Genomic DNA, 18596 nt, shown 5'->3' on the forward strand with positions numbered 1-18596 from the left:
GCAGCCAGGAGGAGTTTTCCGAAAATTAGATGGATTATAGGTAGCCAGACTAATACAATAGAGCTCATGAAGCAACCAGAGAGATGTTACATGATTGAGAGATTGGCAGCGGTAATCTAGCCTGCAGCAAGTTTGAAGAGAAGAGTAAGAGCTCAGAGAATAATGAGGATACTGCTATAGGTTATACTCGTTAGTTTGTTTATAGTGAAGCCTTTGAAGTTTTGATGTAGTATTTGAACAGTAAATAACCTGATTAATCCTGAGTTGTTCTAGTTTATTTTTTTCAATTGACTGATTTTGGACCTACTAAAGCCCATCTCAATCAAGAAATACTCTGATTTGGGAGAGTAAGGGTGGACGGGACTCAAAGATGCTGGTTTTACTTCAGAGTTTGAGTATCCTAGAGTGAGGTGGCTCTAATAACTAAACCAGTATAAGTCAAGTAGATGGTTGTTAATATCAAAGGAACTTTAGGCATACTTAAATATTACTAATGCCTCTCTTTAGTCATAGCCTTGGGATTGGAAAGGTACTTAATGCTCAATTATTTGTTACACAATTTTAATTTCCCTCTAAAACATCACTGATAAATTAGCCTTTACATAAGTAACATACTCTAGAAATGATAAATTAGCCTTATTTTATAAGCCTCACTTATCAGTGATAAAGGCTAATTTATCACTTCTAGAGTATGGTACTTACGTAGTTCAGTCTGTTTTTAGCCTGCAATTAGAAAATCTTCATTGTGAAAACTAATTCTTGGAGTTTCCCTCTTTTGGATCTGGTGCTGCCTCTAAAGCCATAGTAAATTATAAATCTCTCTTTCACTTGGTAGCAATTGAGATTTTTGAAGATTGCCATCATGTCTACACTTAGTCTTTTTTTTTTTAATTTTTAATTTTTGGGGATATATAGTAGGTGTATATATTTATGGGAGTTATCTTTTGTAGACTAAAAACCTTGATGTGGAATATTTATACATCTACAATCGTGATTCCTCCTCTTTGAGTGCATTTTATGTTTTTGTGGTTCTCTTTAATATGTAAATCTCAGCATTTAATCTGAACTCTAAATATGATCTGGCTAGTTTTGAGGTCAGTAGTACCCTCTTTCTCTTCATCCTAACAATTTATGCTTAAGTTAGTGTAACCTAAGATGACATTACCCTTTCGGGCAGCCATGTCATTTTCACACTTAATGAGGTTACTAAAATCACCTAAAATTTAAAAAAAATAAATGCTAACTTCAAATTATGTCTTCTTAATCTACATTTGTATTCTTTTTCTTTTGGTATAAAAGTTTATTACCTTTTTCTTCCTGTTTAATTTTACTGTATTAGATCCATTCTGTCTCCCCAACTTGTCAAGATTCTTTTTAATCCTGATTTTATTATTCAAAGATTTTGTCCTTCCCAATTTTCTCTCGTTTTGCAGACTTGATTTGCATATACCCTATTGGCATCCAGGTTCTTAATCATAACCATAGAAAGGTCATGTCCAGAAATCAAGCTTCTGGGATACTTAAAAAATCATTGTGCTTGCCTTCAGTTCTTACATCCATATCCATTGATTATTATTGTTTTGTCAAATATACCTATTTTCCCACATGCTGGCCCATGGTTCTCCTTTTCTGTTCATAAGGATTTGGTGAAAGACCATAACAAGTGTTTGACTAAAGTTCTCTTACGTAAGATTACTCAATACTGAGGTTAGTCTGATCTGATTTATTTTTTTATATAAACATTTTGTTTTAGAATAGTTTTAAATTTATAGAAAAATTGTGAAGCATTTCCATATACTCTCCACCCGGTTTTCACTATCATTAATATCTTACATTAGTTTGGTATATTTGTCACAATTAATAAACTAATATTTATACTTTGTTATTAATTAATCCATACTTTATTCAGATTTCCTTAGTTTTTACCTAATGTCCTTTTTCTATTCCAGGATCCCATCCAGGATACCACATTACATTTAGTCGTCATGTCTCCTTAGGCTCCTCTTGGCTGTGACAGTTTTTCAGACTTTCCTTGTTTTTGATGACCTTGACAGTTTTGAGGAGTACTGGTCAGGTATTTTGTAGAGTGTCCCTCAATTGGGATTTGTCTGATGTTGTTCTCATGATTAGACTGGGGTTATGGGTTTTGAGGAGGAAGACCAGAAAGGTAAAGTACCATTGTCATCACATCATATAAAGGGTATATATTGTCAACATGACTTATCACTGTTTGGGTTTTGTTTTTTTTTTTTTGTGGGGGGGGATTTTTTTTTTTTTCTGGTTTTTTTTGAGGAAGGGTCTCACTCCATTGCTCAGGCTGAAGTGCAGTGGTGCAATCCCAGCAGCTCACTGCAACCTCTACCTCCTGGGTTCAAGTGATTCTCCCCGCTCAGCCTCCCAAGTAGCTGGGACCACAGGCGCGCTCCATTGCCTGGCTTAACTTTTTTGTATTTTTTTTTATAGAGATGGGGTTTCACCATGCTGGTCAGGTCTCGAGCTCCTGACCTCGAGTGATCCATCTGCCTCGGCCACTCGAGGTGCTGAGATTACAGGTGCAAGCCACTACACCTAGCTGACTTACCACTGTTGATGTGAAGCTAGACCACCCAGCTGTGGTAGTCTGTGTTATGTTTCTCCACTGTGAAGTTACTCTTTTCTCCCTTCCCATGCTATATTCGTTAGAATGAAATTACTATGTGCAGCCCATACTTGAAGTGGGAAGTTATGCTCCATCTCCTTAAGGGAGCAGTATCTACATGTTATTTGGAATTCTATAGAGGAAATTTGTCTCCTCCCTATTTATTTATTTATTTGTTTAATCAGTCATTTATATTAGTATGTCCTTATACATACTTATTTTATACTTTGGACATAATTTGATATTACTTTATTTTGTTGCTCAGTTTGTTCCTGCTTTGGCATGGGAGCTCTTTCCATTGACTCTTGTGTCCCTTGTCATGGGTTTTATTTGCCTGTGTTTTTTTGTTTGTTGGTTTTGGTTTTTGTTTTTGAGATGGAGTCTCGCTCTATCACCAGGCTGGAGTGCACTGGTGCAGTCTCAGCTCACTGCAATCTTGGCCTCCTGGGTTCAAGCAATTCTCCTGCCTCAGCTTCCCAAGTAGCTGGGACTATAGGCACGTGCCACCATACCCAGCTAATTTTTGTATTTTTAGTAGAGATGGGGTTTCACCATGTTGGCCAGGTTGGTCTTGAACTCCTGAACTCAGCTTATCTGCCCGCTTCAGCCTCCCAAAGTTCTGGGATTACAGGCATGAGCCACTGCACCCTGCAGGTTTTGTTTTTTGTGTGATTACTTCCTTACTTTCTGGCACTATAATATGCTCAAGGCTTATCTGGAGTATTTCCTGCCTGAGTCCTGGAATTAACCATTTTTCTAGGGAGCACTTGCTCCTTTTATTGGAGAATGGTATTAGAAACCAAGATCTACATTAAAGTAAATATGAATTCTTATTGATGTTTCCAAGTCTAATTCATTAACACAAGGATCATGCCAGCCTCTCCTTCCCTTATCTGTAACCTCCTACTTCAACAAAATGTCATATAATTGGAATCATACACTGTGTATGTAGCTTTTCAGACTAACTTCTTCCACCATTGGCCATTCATTTACTTAATCCTAGTATAGTCCTATAGGAAGCAGCTTTATTTATTACAGTACAGTTCTTTTTGACTTTATTTTTACATTCTCCACTCATTTCCATAGTTAGTTAGGTTATCACCTTATTTCTTCATTTCTTGCAGTGAGATTCTTTTCATATAGTTATAATACAGCTAGATTATTTTGTCACATTCTGTATTCCATCTTGGCCTTCCTGAACCTCCTCAATGTTTTGTTTTCAATTTTAATACCTTATGATTTCCTCTTAGTGTTGTATAGTTTTATAGGTTTTGACAAATGAACAGTGTCATGTGTTCATCATTACAGTATTTTACATAGTCATTTCACTCCCTAAAAAATAAACACCTGTACTTCACCTATTCAGCCTTCTCCCAAAAACCTGACAACAACTATTTGCCGTCTCTATAGTTTTGCCTTTTTCAGAATGTCATATAATTAAAGCTTTTCATTCAGGCTTCTTTCACATAGCATCGTACATTTAACGTTTATCCAGGTTTTTATGTGTCTTTTAAACTAATGAGTTGGTGGATACTGTACCACGGTATCCATTCACACCTGTTAAAGGTGAATGGCTAAACAAACTGTGGTACATCCATATAATGGAATATTAGTTAGTGATAAAAAGGAATTGGCTATTCCTTATTCACCTTTTAAAGGCAAGTGGCTAAACAGATATGTCTATATAATGGATGCCAGTTTTTGATGTATGTGCTGCCAGGTTTTGTTGATTTGATTAAAGCCATTATAAACATTTGCATGCAGGTTTTTGTGTGGATGTCAGTTTTCAGATCAGTTGGTTGAAAATACCTAGGAGTACAATGGCTATATCATATGGTAAGACTGTGTTTAGCTTTGAAAAAACTGTCTTCTAAAGTGCCTATACCATTTTGTATTCTCATCAGCAATGAATGATAATTCCTTTTGCTCAGACCCATACCAGCAATTGGTATTGTCTGTTTTTGGAATTTTAGCCATTCTAATAGGCATCTAGTGATATCACATTGTTATTTTAATTTGCATTTCTGTAATGACAAATGATACTGAACATCTTTTCATATGCATATTTGCCATCTGTATATCTTTGGTGAGGCATCTGTTCAGATCTCTTGCCTATTTCTTAATTGAGTTGTTTGTTTTCTTATTGTTGAGTTTTAACAGTTCTTTGTATATTTTGGGTACAAGTTCTTTTTCAGATATGTGTTTTGCAAATCTGTTCTTTCCCGCTTGTTAAAGAATCCTCTTGTGGGGCTTGTCCTTTCTCTTAAGAGCAACTTACAGAGCAGAGGTTTTACATTTTAATGAAGTCCAGCTTCCCAGTTTTTTCTTCCATGGATCATGCTTTTGGTATTTTATCTAAAATCTCATCCCCAAATCCAAGGCTATGTAGATTTTTCTATGGTCTTTTCTAGAAATTTTATAATTTTGCATTTTACATATGGGTATGTGATTCATTTTGCGATGAATTTCTGTGAAAAGTGTAACTTAATTTATGTTGAGTGAATTCATCTTGGCTCCTACTAGTCACGCTTCTTTTTCTGAACAATCACAACCCATTTATTTAATATAATTAATTTTTAAACTCTTATTCAGGATTACATCTGTTGTTGTTTCTACAGTTTTGCAAGAAGTACCATCAGCCCCGTTTTGAAAATTAAATTTTGCCATCTGTTTTCACTTATTCTATGGTTTGTTCTACTCTTAAATCTTAAGCTTATCAAACTATCATAAGAGTAGAATAAGTATACTTTTCTCTGCCATCATAAATAATACATAATCAAACCCAAGTAGCAGACTTTCCTGGGAAGGTACCACCATTCTTAATTGTATTGTTTTTAGCATTTTTGATAAGTCAGATGTCATCTTGAGTTTTAGCTTTATTAACATTTTGCATAGGTTGTTAGTACCAAGTGTCTGATACTCATGGTACATCCTTGGTCCTAAACCTGTTTTCCTTCTTCTGTATGTATTATTTTAAAATCTAAGCTCTGAGACAACTCTCTATTATAGTCACACTGAATTTTTTAAGTCACTTGACTTGTATATTGGGTTAATTTGCAATTGCATAAATTGCATTTTTGTCAGCTTGCCAGTCCATTCTTGCATCTTGAACACTGCAGTTCTCTTTTTCTCCCCCCAGAACTCTTTTGTTTTCTAAGGAAATTTCTAAAGCTTAAGCTTTTCCATGATACATATAAATCATTCATGGTTTGTGGGAAATAAGCCCTTATTTTAGTAATAAACTTTGCATTTTAAAGTGAACATGAAAAACGTGTTCTTAGTTTGCTAGAATTAGCATACCTGTGATGCAATAATATTTTAGAGGGAGAAGGGATGAGAGGAGAGAGCCAGTGATAACTAATACTGCCCAGATAAATAGGCTGAGGTCAGATCTGATTACATGCAGATTATACCCTACTATTTTATAATTAAATATAAGTATTTAATTACATGACCCTAAGTTTTCATGTTTACCAAAAAGGATTTTTAAATAACACTCTTTGATTTCTTCTTTTTTAAATTAAATTTTATTTTATTTATTTTTTTTGAGATGGAGTTTTGCTCTTGTTGCCCAGGCTGGAGTATAATACTGCGATCTCAGCTCACTACAACCTCTGCCTTCTGGGTTCAAGCGATTCACCTGCCTCAGCCTCCCCAGTAGCTGGGATTAGTGGCATGTGTCATTTCTGGCTAATTTTGTATTTATAGTAGAGACTGGGTTTCTCCATGTTGGTCAGGCTGGTCTCGAACTCCTGACCTCAGATGATCTGCCCGCCTCAGCCTCCAAAAGTGCTGGGATTACAGGCATGAGCCACTGTGCCCTGTCTGGAGGGAGGGAGGGGGAGAGAGAGATAATTTTTTTTTTTTTTTTTTTTTAAATGGAGTCTTTCTCTGTCACCCAGGCTAGAGTGCAGTGGTGCAGTCTTAGCTTACTGCATCCTCCACCCCCTGGGTTCAATCGATTCTCCTTCCTTAGCCTCCCAAGTAGTTGAGACTACAGGAGTTCACCACCACACCTGGCTTATTATTTGTATTTTCAGTAGAGACAGGGTTTCACCATGTTGACCATGCTGACCTCGAACTCCTGACCTCAGGTGATCCACCTGCCTCAGCCTCCCAAAGTGCTGGGATTATAGGCATGTGCCACAATGCCCAGCCTTAATTGGGTATATTTTATAATGTTACACGGAAAAAATCTGTCAGATTTTAGTTAAATCTTACAGTCATAATTAAATCTTATTTCATGCAAAAATTAGAGCATACTGACTAGATTCATCTATGATATGAAATACTTTCTAATCTTTAAAAGTTAATTCTGTTTCCTAAAAATGTAACATCTTTCTTCAAGAAAGCATAAGATGTGGGGTCAAGGTTGATTATCGCTAATTGGTCATTTCGAAGTTACCATGAGCAGCAGTCTCAATGCTGGCTATAATGAGAATTACCTGGGGAGTTTTTAGATAGATAGACCAGTGCCAGGGCCCTACCTCATACCAATTAAATTAGACTCTCTGGGCATGGACCCTAGGTATTAAATACCTTTTAGAAGTTCAAGACAATTGTATAGCTGTGGTTAACAACCAGTATTCTAGAGCTTGAAGCATTATGTTTTATTAAATGTCTTAATTTGGATTTTTTTTTTTACTAGCAATGCTGAATTGTTTTTAATGTATTTTTTATTGTGGTAAAAAAAGCAGATAAGATAAAGTGTACCATCTTAACTATTTTTATATTTAGTAATGTCAAATATATTCACATTGTTGTAAACAGATTCCAGAACTTTATCTTGGACCCCAAGATGAAAACTGTACCCATTAAACAACTCCCTTTTTCCCTTACCCCTTAGCACCTGGTAACCACTATTCAACTTTTTGTTTCTATAACTTTGAGTACTTTAGATACCTTATATAAACAGGATCATACCATATTTGTCTCTGGTTTGTTTCACTTAGCATAATGTCCTCAAGATTCATCTGTGTTGTAGTGTGTGAAAGGATTTCCTTCCTTTTTAAGGCTGAATAATACTCCATTGTATGTTTATACTACATTTTGTTTATTCATTTATCTATTGTAGTTGGACATTGGATTGCTTCCACCTCTTGGTCATTATGAGTATTGCTACTGTAAACATAGGAGTACAAACACCTCTTCAAGACCCTACTTTCAGTTTGGGTTTATACCCAGGAGTGGAATAGCTAGATCATGTGGTAGCTATATTTTAAAGTTTATGAGGAACTTCTATACTGTTTTCTGTAGAGGTTACATCATTTTACAGTCCTGACAGTATTGCACAAAGATTCCAGTTAATCTACATCCTCACCAACACTTGTTTTCTATTTTTTTTCATTGTAGTCATTGTAATGGTTCTGAGGTGGTATCTATAGGTTTTCATTTGCAGTTCTCTGTTGATTTGTGATGTTTCATATGCTTGCTGACCATTTGTGTGTTATCTTTTGAGAAATATCTATTCAAGTTAATTAGTTCATATTTTAATTGGATTGTTTGGCTTTTAGTTGTTGGAGTTTTTTAATTTAAAAAATAGGAGTTTTTAAAATGTATTCTTGATACTAATCCCTTATATGATTTGCAGATATTTTCTCTCATTCCTTTTCACTCTGATAAGTTTTACTCTGTTGATTGTGTCCTTTTACACAAAAGTTTTGAAGTGTAATACAGTTTCACTTTTGCTTTTGTTGCCTATGACATGTTTGGTGTCATAGCCAAAAAATCATTGCCAGTCCATTATCATAAAGCTTTTTCTTTATGGTTTCTTCTGGGAGTTCTTTAGTTTTGAATTTTCCATTTAGGTCTTTAATCCATTTGAGTTAATGTTTACATATGGTGCAGAATAGGGTCCAGCTTCATTCTTTTGCATTTAGGTATCTAATTTTTCCAGTCTCTTTGCTGAATAGACTGTTCTTTCCGATCATCTTAGCACCCTTGTCAAAGATCATTTGACCATATATGATAGGGTTTATTTCTGGACTCTTTTCTATTGCATTGGTCCACATGTCTGTCTTTATGCCAGTATCATAGTGTTTGATTACTTGAGCTCTGTAATACATCTTGAATCAGGAAATGTGAGACCTTCAACTTTACTGTTCTTTGTCAGTTATTTTGGCTTAAAGATTCTATATGAATTTTAGGATGCATGTTTTTAGTTCTGCAAAAAAATGCCATTGAGATTTTCATAGAGATTATGTTAAGTCTATGCTTTGCCTAATATGGACATCTTAATATTAAGTCTTACCATCCATGAAAACTGAATGCCTTTCCAGTTATTTATGACTTCTTTTATTTTTTTTTTAGCAATGTTCTATAATCTTTAGTATACAAGTCTTTCATCTCCTCCTTGGTTAGCTTTGTTCCTGTTTTATTGTTTTTGTTGTAATTGTAAATAGAATTATTTTCTTAATTTCCTTTTTGAATTGTTCATTAAGGTATAGATTCAACTCATACTTATGTGTGGATTATTATATCTTCCAACTTTGCCAGGTTTGTTTATTAGTTGCAGTATATTCTTTGTTTTGTTTTTGTTTTTTTGAGATGGAGTCTCACTCTGTTGCCAGGCTGGGGTGCATTGGCGCGATCTCGACTCACTGATACTTCTGCCTCCCGGGTTCAAGCAATTCTCCTGCCTCAGCCTCCTGGGTAGCTGGGATTATAGGCGCGTGCCACCACGCCCAGCTAATTTTTGTATTTTTAGTAGAGAAGGCATTTCACCCATGCTGGCCGTGATGGTCTCAATCTCTTGACCTCATGAGCCGCCCTCCTTAGCTTCCCAAAGTGCTGGGATTACAGACATGAGCCACCACGCCCAGCTGCAATGGTTTTTTTAATGTAAAGTTTAGGGCTTTTGTACATATAAGATCATGTCATCTGCTAACAGATGATTTTACTTTTTTTCAGTCTTGTTGTCTCTTATTTTTCTTGCCTAATTGCTGAATTGTATCTAACAGAGAATACAAATTAAATATTTTTAGAATGGATAAGTGATGCAAATCCATGTAGGTCAGGATGAGAAATTTGGAATTTGCCCTTTGAAAGCAAGGGAAAGCCACTAGAAAGTTTTAAACAGGGGGAAGACAATCAGCTGTGTGCTTTAAAGTAATACCAGCAGCACCCTGGATCCTAGTGAGTGATCAAGGTGGTAAAAGTAGATAGAGAAGACTAGCAGATTATAGGAAATAAGACTATTACCACATTAGTGATTTGGACTGGCGTTGGGTTAGGGGAACAGTATGGAAGTGCAGATGGAGAAAAGTTAATGGAATTGAGTATTTAGGCATTGGAAGTGACATTATTAAATGATTGATGTCTGGGTGAAAAGGAATAGGTGATAACATTTTTAAGGCAGACTTTTAAGTTTCTGCCTTGAAAACAACTGAATGTATGGAGTTGACACACATTGTGGTGTAGAGATTTTGTATGCCGAGTTTGAGATGCTTTTGAAACAGCTGGTAAAAGATGCTGCAAAGGAAACCATGTGCAAATCTGGGCATAAGAATAGGAACCCAGTAAATGAGTTGACCCCACTTTAGTGGGAATCTAGGACCTAGTGTAACTTGTGGTTCATAGTACACAGTTAATACTTGTGTAATTATTTATCACAGAAAATCAACTCATTTTATATTCAGTTAGGAATTAATCGTTTCTTTTTAATATTATGAAAGTGACATAGGAAGAAGGCTCTTTTACATTTTTAATTGAATTGGTTAAATATCATTTATTTATATTGCCATGTGAAGTAGCCTTATCTGTGTCATATAGCTCTCTTGATGCACCCAAATATAGTAAAGCCTGCTTTTCTGTTGGTCTGTGACTATAGAGAAAACATAAAAAGGTGACATGAGTAAAATTACAAATATTTTATAATTCTGTGGGATGAGAGTGGGAAAAGCAGGCTAGGGAGTGCAATTTGGTATGTCTGGCTACTCAAAGATAAGTCTGAGAAGCATGAAAACAATCTTTGTTGCAGTATTGTAACTTTATAAGGAAAACCATCTTAGATTGCAGAGAAGTGAAGGGGGAAGTAGTGGAGAAGTAGAGGGAGAGAAGTGAGCTTTCAGTAGTAGGACTGAATAGAGTGTAATCCATTTGAATCATGATGTTCAGAATATGTAATTATCTTCCTTTAAAGACTAATGCTACTTCAAAGATTTTTACTGCTAAAAGGTGCCATTCTAATCTGAAGTAGATCCAGTAGTCAAATAGAAAAAACCCTTTTTCTCTTGTCACACACTGTATAAAGCTAGAAGTCAGAAGACTCATTATACTCCTAGTTATGTCATTAACTGGCTTTATGTCCCTAGAAAGTCAGTTGCCTTCTGTGAGCCTCAGTTTACTCATCTCCCAAATGATGGAACAGACAAAATGATCTGTAAATTTCCTTCTACTCAAATATTCTATGTATTTTTGAAATATATTTTGCCCTAAGTATGGCAGTGGTTTCCCATCATTAAAAGACAAAAGCCTATGGTTTTGAAATGTGCAATATTAATATTTTTCTACATTGATTTAATGCAGAAATTACACAATTTGTCATTCTGACTTAAATGCTGCTATTTGAGAATGTAGGGCCTATTTGAGATTGAGACCATCAGTTTTGTTAAATAATTGCCACGTTTAAATTATTTCTTCACCATGATCTTTTAGAGTCTGTTGATTATGACTTTTTGTGAGAATATTTGAAATAATTCCCACACTTCGTATCTCTAGAGTTTCCTTTGGAGAAAATTGTTGAATTAGGAAACTAAAGCGCTTTATAGCCAGAATAACTTTATTATAACTTTTTCTTAAATCTTACATTTAAAATGTTTTGCTTTGGCAGTGAATTAAACTGTAATTGCAATATAATGGTCCTAGTAGGATCATGCAATATTAAAAAAGAAAAGTAATGCCTTTTATCTCATAAAGACATAGTCAGAGGCACCAGAAATATATGCTTTATTTATCTGTGCGTATGCTTTATACCTTTTGATTTAGTCTAATGTAACGAATAGATGGTAGCAGGTAAAAAGGTCTACACTTCAAGCAAAGGATTCAGTTTGAGATCTTATATATATTGCTTATGTGTTTATTGTTTTAATACTGAGGAATCATGATTATAGCGTTTTATAGAAGAATCTTTTCATAGTAGAGTACAGTTAGATCTAAAAATGAAAGTACTAGAGGGAAACAAAGAATATTTCAAGAAGTAAAGAACATCTCATTTTCCATCTTCTAACCTGCAAATTACTTACCTGACGTATCTTTCAGTCTCTTTACAAGTAGAGAACATAATGTGTTTTATTCATAGGGCATTTTAAATTTTATACTAAAAGCCTTCTCAAGGTTTCAGGCTTGCCATCATCAAGTAAATTTTTAAACATGATTTCTATTCTGGTAAAGAACACTTAGGGAAAATTTTAAACTTGCACTTTTTAAAATTTAAATTCTTCTTCATAAATACAAAAAATAAAAATTCTTCCAAACACTAGGAAAGTCAGAGATTTGAACAAAGTAGAAATATATTATGTATAAGTGATTGTTTTGAGTTTATTCATTAATGTTTTGAAAATAACGACAAAACCCACAGAATTTTTATCCTTTGGCAAACTTTTCTCCCATCTTATTTATTTTTCTATAGACATTTTATTCATTCTAAAACATCTGGTTTTAAAAGTTAGATTTCAGCTTTGTAAAATGAAAAATACACCATCAATATCGAACAAAATATTAGTTGAGTCTCTTCTTCTAGAATGACCCAACAGCTTTTTGTCGTTACTTATCGTGTAAGGTTGTAATGCCCGAGGATTACAGATTTTAGGGATGCTAAGTGCTGATGTTGAAGAATAACTGCTATAGAAAAAAAAATAAGTGTAATTTTAATAACATTCATTTATCATTCTAAATGGTATCTTATGTAAGGGATGAAAGTACTTAATGCAACTTTAAAAGTTAGCAATATAATGTCTTCTTGCTTATAAGGTCTTTTGTGATAGCCTTACTAGCAATAATAGAAAATGGGGGAAAAATGAAAAAAAAGAAGCATTTTAGTTCCTATGTTTAAAAAATATTTCTTATAAGTATTTGTACTACAAATGAATTATTACCAAATGTTAATAATCTATTATGTCTTGTTTTTTTAAGTGAATGAATTTTTAGCTTTTGAGGGTCCCATCTTGTTGGATATGAGACTTAAACATCTAATCAAAACAAATCAGTTAAGCCAAGCAACTGCTCTAGCAAAGCTGTGTTCTGACCATCCAGAGATTGGTACAAAAGGTAGTTTTAAACAAACGTACCTTGTCTGCCTTTGTACGTCATCACCAAATGAAAAGTTAATCGAAGAGGTGAGTATGTTTTCTTTCATTAGTAATTATTTTTTAAAGTTGAGAAATTAATTTTTAATTAGATTAGAATGTCTTTGATTTTCTTTTCTCTTAGATAGTGAAGAGATCATTGTTGTCAGTCTTACATTTTTGATATGTTCTTGGGTGGTAACACCTTGATTCTAACCAGCTTGTAGAATTATATGTAAACTGATTGCACCTAATTTCTGTTTTAAATAATATAGATCTTTTAAATGCTTTGGCTAAATCATGGGAAAGTCAGTGGTGGCTTAACAGTTTAGTTGAATATCTATATTTGTCTGCTTTGGGCCTTTACTTCAGTCTTCTCTGACATCAGGATACTTGCATATCTTTTAAACTGACTATTTTAAGTAACTTTATAGAATTTTTATGACTTATCTCTGGGAATACCTTGTTATATAAATTCTCTCTATATAGAATATATATGCACATATACACTATAATTTCATATAGATTATAATTTTTGAGTACATATTTATTTGCATATTTAATGTAAAACTTTATTTTCTCTCTGAGACATTCTGTTTTCACTTCTAGTTTGGTATAAAGCATAGTATTCATGTATTTGTATGTTTTATGACTACAAAATTCTGAGAGTGGAATCATGATCCAAATGGGAATTTTGCATTTTGGGGGACTAACAATTCCAAAAGGAAGTTGGAGACAGGGTAGGAGAATTAAAAGTTGTTCATCAAGAAACAGAGCATGTATATTTAAAGAATTTAGATAAAACTATAGTAGATTGGCCAGGCATGGTGGCTCACACCTGTAATTCCGGCACTATGGGAGGCAGAGGCAGGTAGATGACGAGGTCCGGAGTTTAAGACCAGCCTAGCCAACATAGTGAAACCCCGTCTTTAGTAAAAATACAAAAAATTAGCTGGGCATGGTGGCAGATGCCTGTAATCCCAGCTACTTGGGAGGCTGAGGCAGGAGAATTGCTTGAACCTGGTAGCCGGAGGTTATGGTGAGCCAGATTGAGCCACTGCTCCAGTCTGGGTGACAGTGTGAGACTCCATCTCAAAAAAAATAAAACCTCTATTAGATTGGTCAGTGTTCATTGGGCAAGTGTCTTATACCTCTAATATACCTACCGTTTGACTCCAGAGCAACAGAGAGAAAAACAAAGGGATTGAAGGAAAAACATAAGGATACGTTAAGGGAAAAGTTGAGATATAATACAGAGAAGTCAACTAATAGTGCATGTGTGATCCTCTTAGACGGAGAGATATTATCATCAGTCTCAAAGCAGAGTAGCCTGATACAGAAAGCTGAATGCCACATGAGGTTTTTAATGATGATTGTGTGATGTTTATTAACAGACAAGTAGGGAGGCAAGTGGTAAGGCTTGGACTAAGAAATAAACCTGTTGAGTTTCTTATGTGAGGATATTGAGGGCACTGGGAAGAGTAATATCTGAGAGTTTCTAGAGTAGAACCGTGTTCTGTAGCCTAGGATGTTATATCACCATTAGTTTGACTTTGTCTAGTCTATACATTTTTTTCATTACTATTTATTTTATAGGTAATAAGCCTTTTTATTGCTATTATATATGAGAGTAAAATAGAAGGACTGACATTTTCTTATTAGTTGAAAATAATATCTGATAAGTTAACTTGCAGATACATAAAATTTCTTGAAATCGCCTTTGACGTGTAGCATTAAAAATCGTTACTTATTGTGCTGCTACATCTCAGATATTTTTCAGTGCCACTAAAACTTTTATCAGTTCTCTCCCTGTCTTTAAGGTACATCTACGTTCCCTTCCCCTTCCACAGATGTATATTAAGTGAATGATATTTTTCTGTATAAACGTTTAGGGGGTTGGAGGGAGGTGGAGTTTAAAGGTGAATAAGGCATAGGACCTTAACTATAGGAAGCATATCTTCTAATAGGAAATTGACTATCTAAGCATAGAGTTGTTGGGTTAGCTTTAAAGTTGAAGACTATGAATTTGTGTCTCAAGTAAAAATCCAGTTAAAAAAAAATCTGTATTTATAGCTCTCTGAATAATCCATTCTTGCAATACTGAGCCTAAGTTCCTTCTTGGTTTAATTATCCAGAGTTAAGTAACAGCTGTCCAGCATGCTCTGGGAGATGATCAGGAAAATTCTCTCTGAAGAGCCTGGGTACCTCTAATGTCATATGGAATTATTTCCCTCCCACTTCTTATGTTAAGCAGGTAGAATTAAAGATTTCATGTTCATAAGCAGGGTTCACTAAGGTCTGTCTACTCCATCCCAGGAAAAAAAACTAGATCATACAGTACAGAGCAGTACAGACAGATGTAAGTCTACACATACATAGTAACTACAGGTACATAGTAACATCACTTTGTTAACAGTCCCTTGTTAGAAAGTAACAACATTACTTTGTTAAAAGTCCTTTTTTGCTTAGAGATCTGATTGCTCTTTTATGTTTCTATTAGGAACACATTAGAAACTTGTTCTTTGCTCCACATATGGTGAGTTAAGATTTAGTCCCCCACCTAGAGACATTGCCCCATTTAGAAGGGGTGCACTGTGTGCTCTGTCTCTCTCTTGCCCACCCTACTCTTTGTCCACTTCATTGTTGTACGTTCTTACAGTTATTTGAGGTTTGGTTTTGTTTATGTGTTCCTTAGAGGATAGTGGGAATAGACTTTTGTTAGGAGTCACCAGTGGCCTGGATTGGTGGTGATCTTTCTGAGGAAATCTTTGTCCAAATGAGGCAAGGGATTGACTGTTTCCCAGGACCCTTTGGACCCTTTCAGTGTGATAGAAATAGCAGCTAGTTGGTACCCCATAGGTTGTTTTTTTAACAAAAGAAAAGAAATAGCAACTAGTCTTGGTAGATGGCTGAGGAATGGGGTTGGGAGAGATGAGTATTTATCTGGCTTTTCTGGAAGGAATGAACTTTGGCCTGGATTCTTGTATAATAGTAAAATGTTAGCAGAGTTTAGATCCATTATTTCTGTTGGTTTTGTCATTAAACTAAATATAGAAGTTTAAAAACTAAAACTTTGTATCTTGTCTTTCTATAACTATCCCATTTCCCCATTAATACTCCACTAGGTAATTATTAAGATTGAAATTTGATATGTAATCTTTTTCTGACATTTTTCTGTGCACATACATGCATTTTTAATACTGAAAACCACATACACACTTCTTGGTTGCCAGTCACTTTTCCCTGTTATTGTTGACATGTTTCCATATCATTCCATGTAGATCAACCTTGTTCTTTCTCATGGCTACATAATTCCATAGTATGGATTTGTAATATCTTTAACCAGATTGATGGACACTTACATTGTTACCTTTAACATACTTCCTTGCATCCTTGTGGGGAGTATGCTGGTAGGGTAAATTTCTGGAAGTGAAATTGCTGGATCAAATAATCTATACATTTTAAATTGATAGGTTCAAACTATCCTCCAGAAAAGATTATGGCAGTTTATGTTTCCAAAAACAATATGTGAAATATCTTCTTTCCTAGCATGGGAGATTATTAGTATTTTAGACATTTGCTAGCCCAAGAGTTAATTTTGATTAACTCTTGGTTTTACATTTTCTTAGTAATGACTGGTTTAACATTTATTTTCTATATAGAAAGCAGTATTATTTTGATAAGCAAATCAATTATTTTTTTAACTTTTGTTTTATTGTTTTTGAAACAGAGTCTTACTTTGTAGCCCAGGCTGGAGTGCAGTGGCATGCTCTCAGCTCATGGCAACCTCTGCCTCCCGGGTTCAGTTAATTCTACCTCAGTCTCCCAAGTAGCTGGGACTACAGGTGCACACTACCATGTCTGGCTCATTTTTTGTATTTTTGTAGAGACAGGGTTTCACCTTGTTGCCCAGGCTGGTCTTGAACTCCTGAGCTCAGGCAGTCTGCCCACCTCACCCTCCCAAAGTGCTAAGGATTACACATGTGAGCCACTGCACCTGACCGAAACTTTTTGAAGTGTGATTACAGCCAATACATTTTAAAAGTGCGCTTTGTAAATTCATAAAAAAATACTGATAGTGTTCTCTATTTTTTGAATACTTGGCATAAAGAACCATGTTAAAACAGATTATTTACGTTTTTGAAATAATCATTAGATTTTACAAAGGGATTTTATTTGGCACAATTTGTTTTTAACAAACAGATCATTCTAAATGGTTTTAAATACTTTATTAAGAGTTGTAAATTTTCTGGTATTTAAATTTTTGCTCATTTGTTGAAGAAATGGAGAATATATTTCCTATGTAGTAATATATTGGTAATCTCTAAATTTTGCTGCTTTCGATTTTTAAATAATTCTTGTTCATTGGTGGCCGTGTCTCACTTTTCATAACTTTAATTCAGTAGTTTACTATTTTATATATGACTGATTCCAGTGTTCCATTGAATGTCATATTTTTTCAAGACAGCCATCTAGTGGCAAATCAGAGAAATGAAGGATCCCAAGTACACCATAAAAATGGTTTCATTAGTATGCCTATGAAAAATGAAGTTTTCTGTATTACTGAATATAGCAGATGTTTCCATTGGTATGTTTTATATATATGAAAAAACACACATAGGCAGTTATATATTTATATTTTTAAATATTAAGAGTAGGCTGTCCATGTGTGGTGGCTCACACCGTAATCCCAGCACTTTGGGAGGCTGAGGCAGATTTATCACCTGAGGTCAGGGGTTCAAGACCAGCCTGGGCAACGTAACGAAACCCCGTCTCTACTAAAAATACAAAAATTAGCCAAGCATGGTACCTCGTGCCTGTGATCCCAGCTCCCTCTGGGGGCTGAGGCACAAGAATTGCTTCAACCTGGGAGGCAGAGGTTGCATTGAGCCAAGATCACACCATTGTACTCCATCTAGCTCAGGTGGCAGAGCAAGTCTCTAGTCTAAAAAAAAAAAAGTAAGCTAATAACAGTAATAACATTGGGCAAATAAATTTCTTTCCTTATACATAATATATAAATTTGGTACCATAAGAGCAATCAGCAAGAGTGGCTTAGGTTTGATTGATTTTCTTGAGACAGAGTTTTGCTCTTGTTGCCCAGGCTGGAGTGCAGTGGCACAATCTCAGCTTGCTGCAACCTCCGCCTCCCAGGTTCAAGCAGTTCTCCTGCCTCAGCCTCCCAGGTAGCTGGGATTACAGGTGCCTGCCACCACACCTGGCTAATTTATGTATTTTTAGTAGAGACAGGATTTCGCTATGTTGGTCAGGCTGGTCTTGAACTCCTGACCTCAGGTGATCCATCCCCTTGGCCTCCCAAAGTTCTAGGATTTCAGATGTTAGCCACCACACCTGGCCTAAGAATGGCTTAGGTTTTAGAAGAACAACAAAAATGGTAAGATTCAAAATAAATCAGACTTTCAAGAAATAAAGGTTTTTATTAAACCTGAACAAATAAAAAATCCACATTTGGCAACATCTGAATATATGGCCTTAGTATGCTTGTACACGTGGAATTCTGGAAAGAGCACAGACTGTGAAGCTAAACTTAGGTCGACATCTTGACTTTGCCATTAAGTGCATAACTGAACAAGAAACTTAATCTCTTAGGACTTCTTTCTTTAAAAGAAGTAGTAGCATCTACCAGGCAAGCTGTTTGCAAACAATGCAGTTTG

General features: G+C 35.2%; 1 protein-coding gene across 5 annotated transcripts in view; it reads left to right on the forward strand.

Annotated features, from left to right (window-relative positions):
* ZNF292 (zinc finger protein 292) overlaps window positions 1-18596 on the forward strand; it is a 103274-nt gene that overhangs the window by 62261 nt on the left and 22417 nt on the right. For all 5 annotated transcript variants that reach the window (XM_035296296.3, XM_078369747.1, XM_035296298.3 and 2 more), the window contains one exon: window positions 12770-12972. In XM_035296296.3, coding sequence (XP_035152187.1) covers window positions 12770-12972 — 203 coding nt within the window. The remainder of the gene's footprint in view (window positions 1-12769; window positions 12973-18596) is intronic.

Source organism: Callithrix jacchus, chromosome 4, assembly GCF_049354715.1.
Source record: "Callithrix jacchus isolate 240 chromosome 4, calJac240_pri, whole genome shotgun sequence".
Lineage (NCBI taxonomy): Eukaryota > Metazoa > Chordata > Mammalia > Primates > Cebidae > Callithrix > Callithrix jacchus.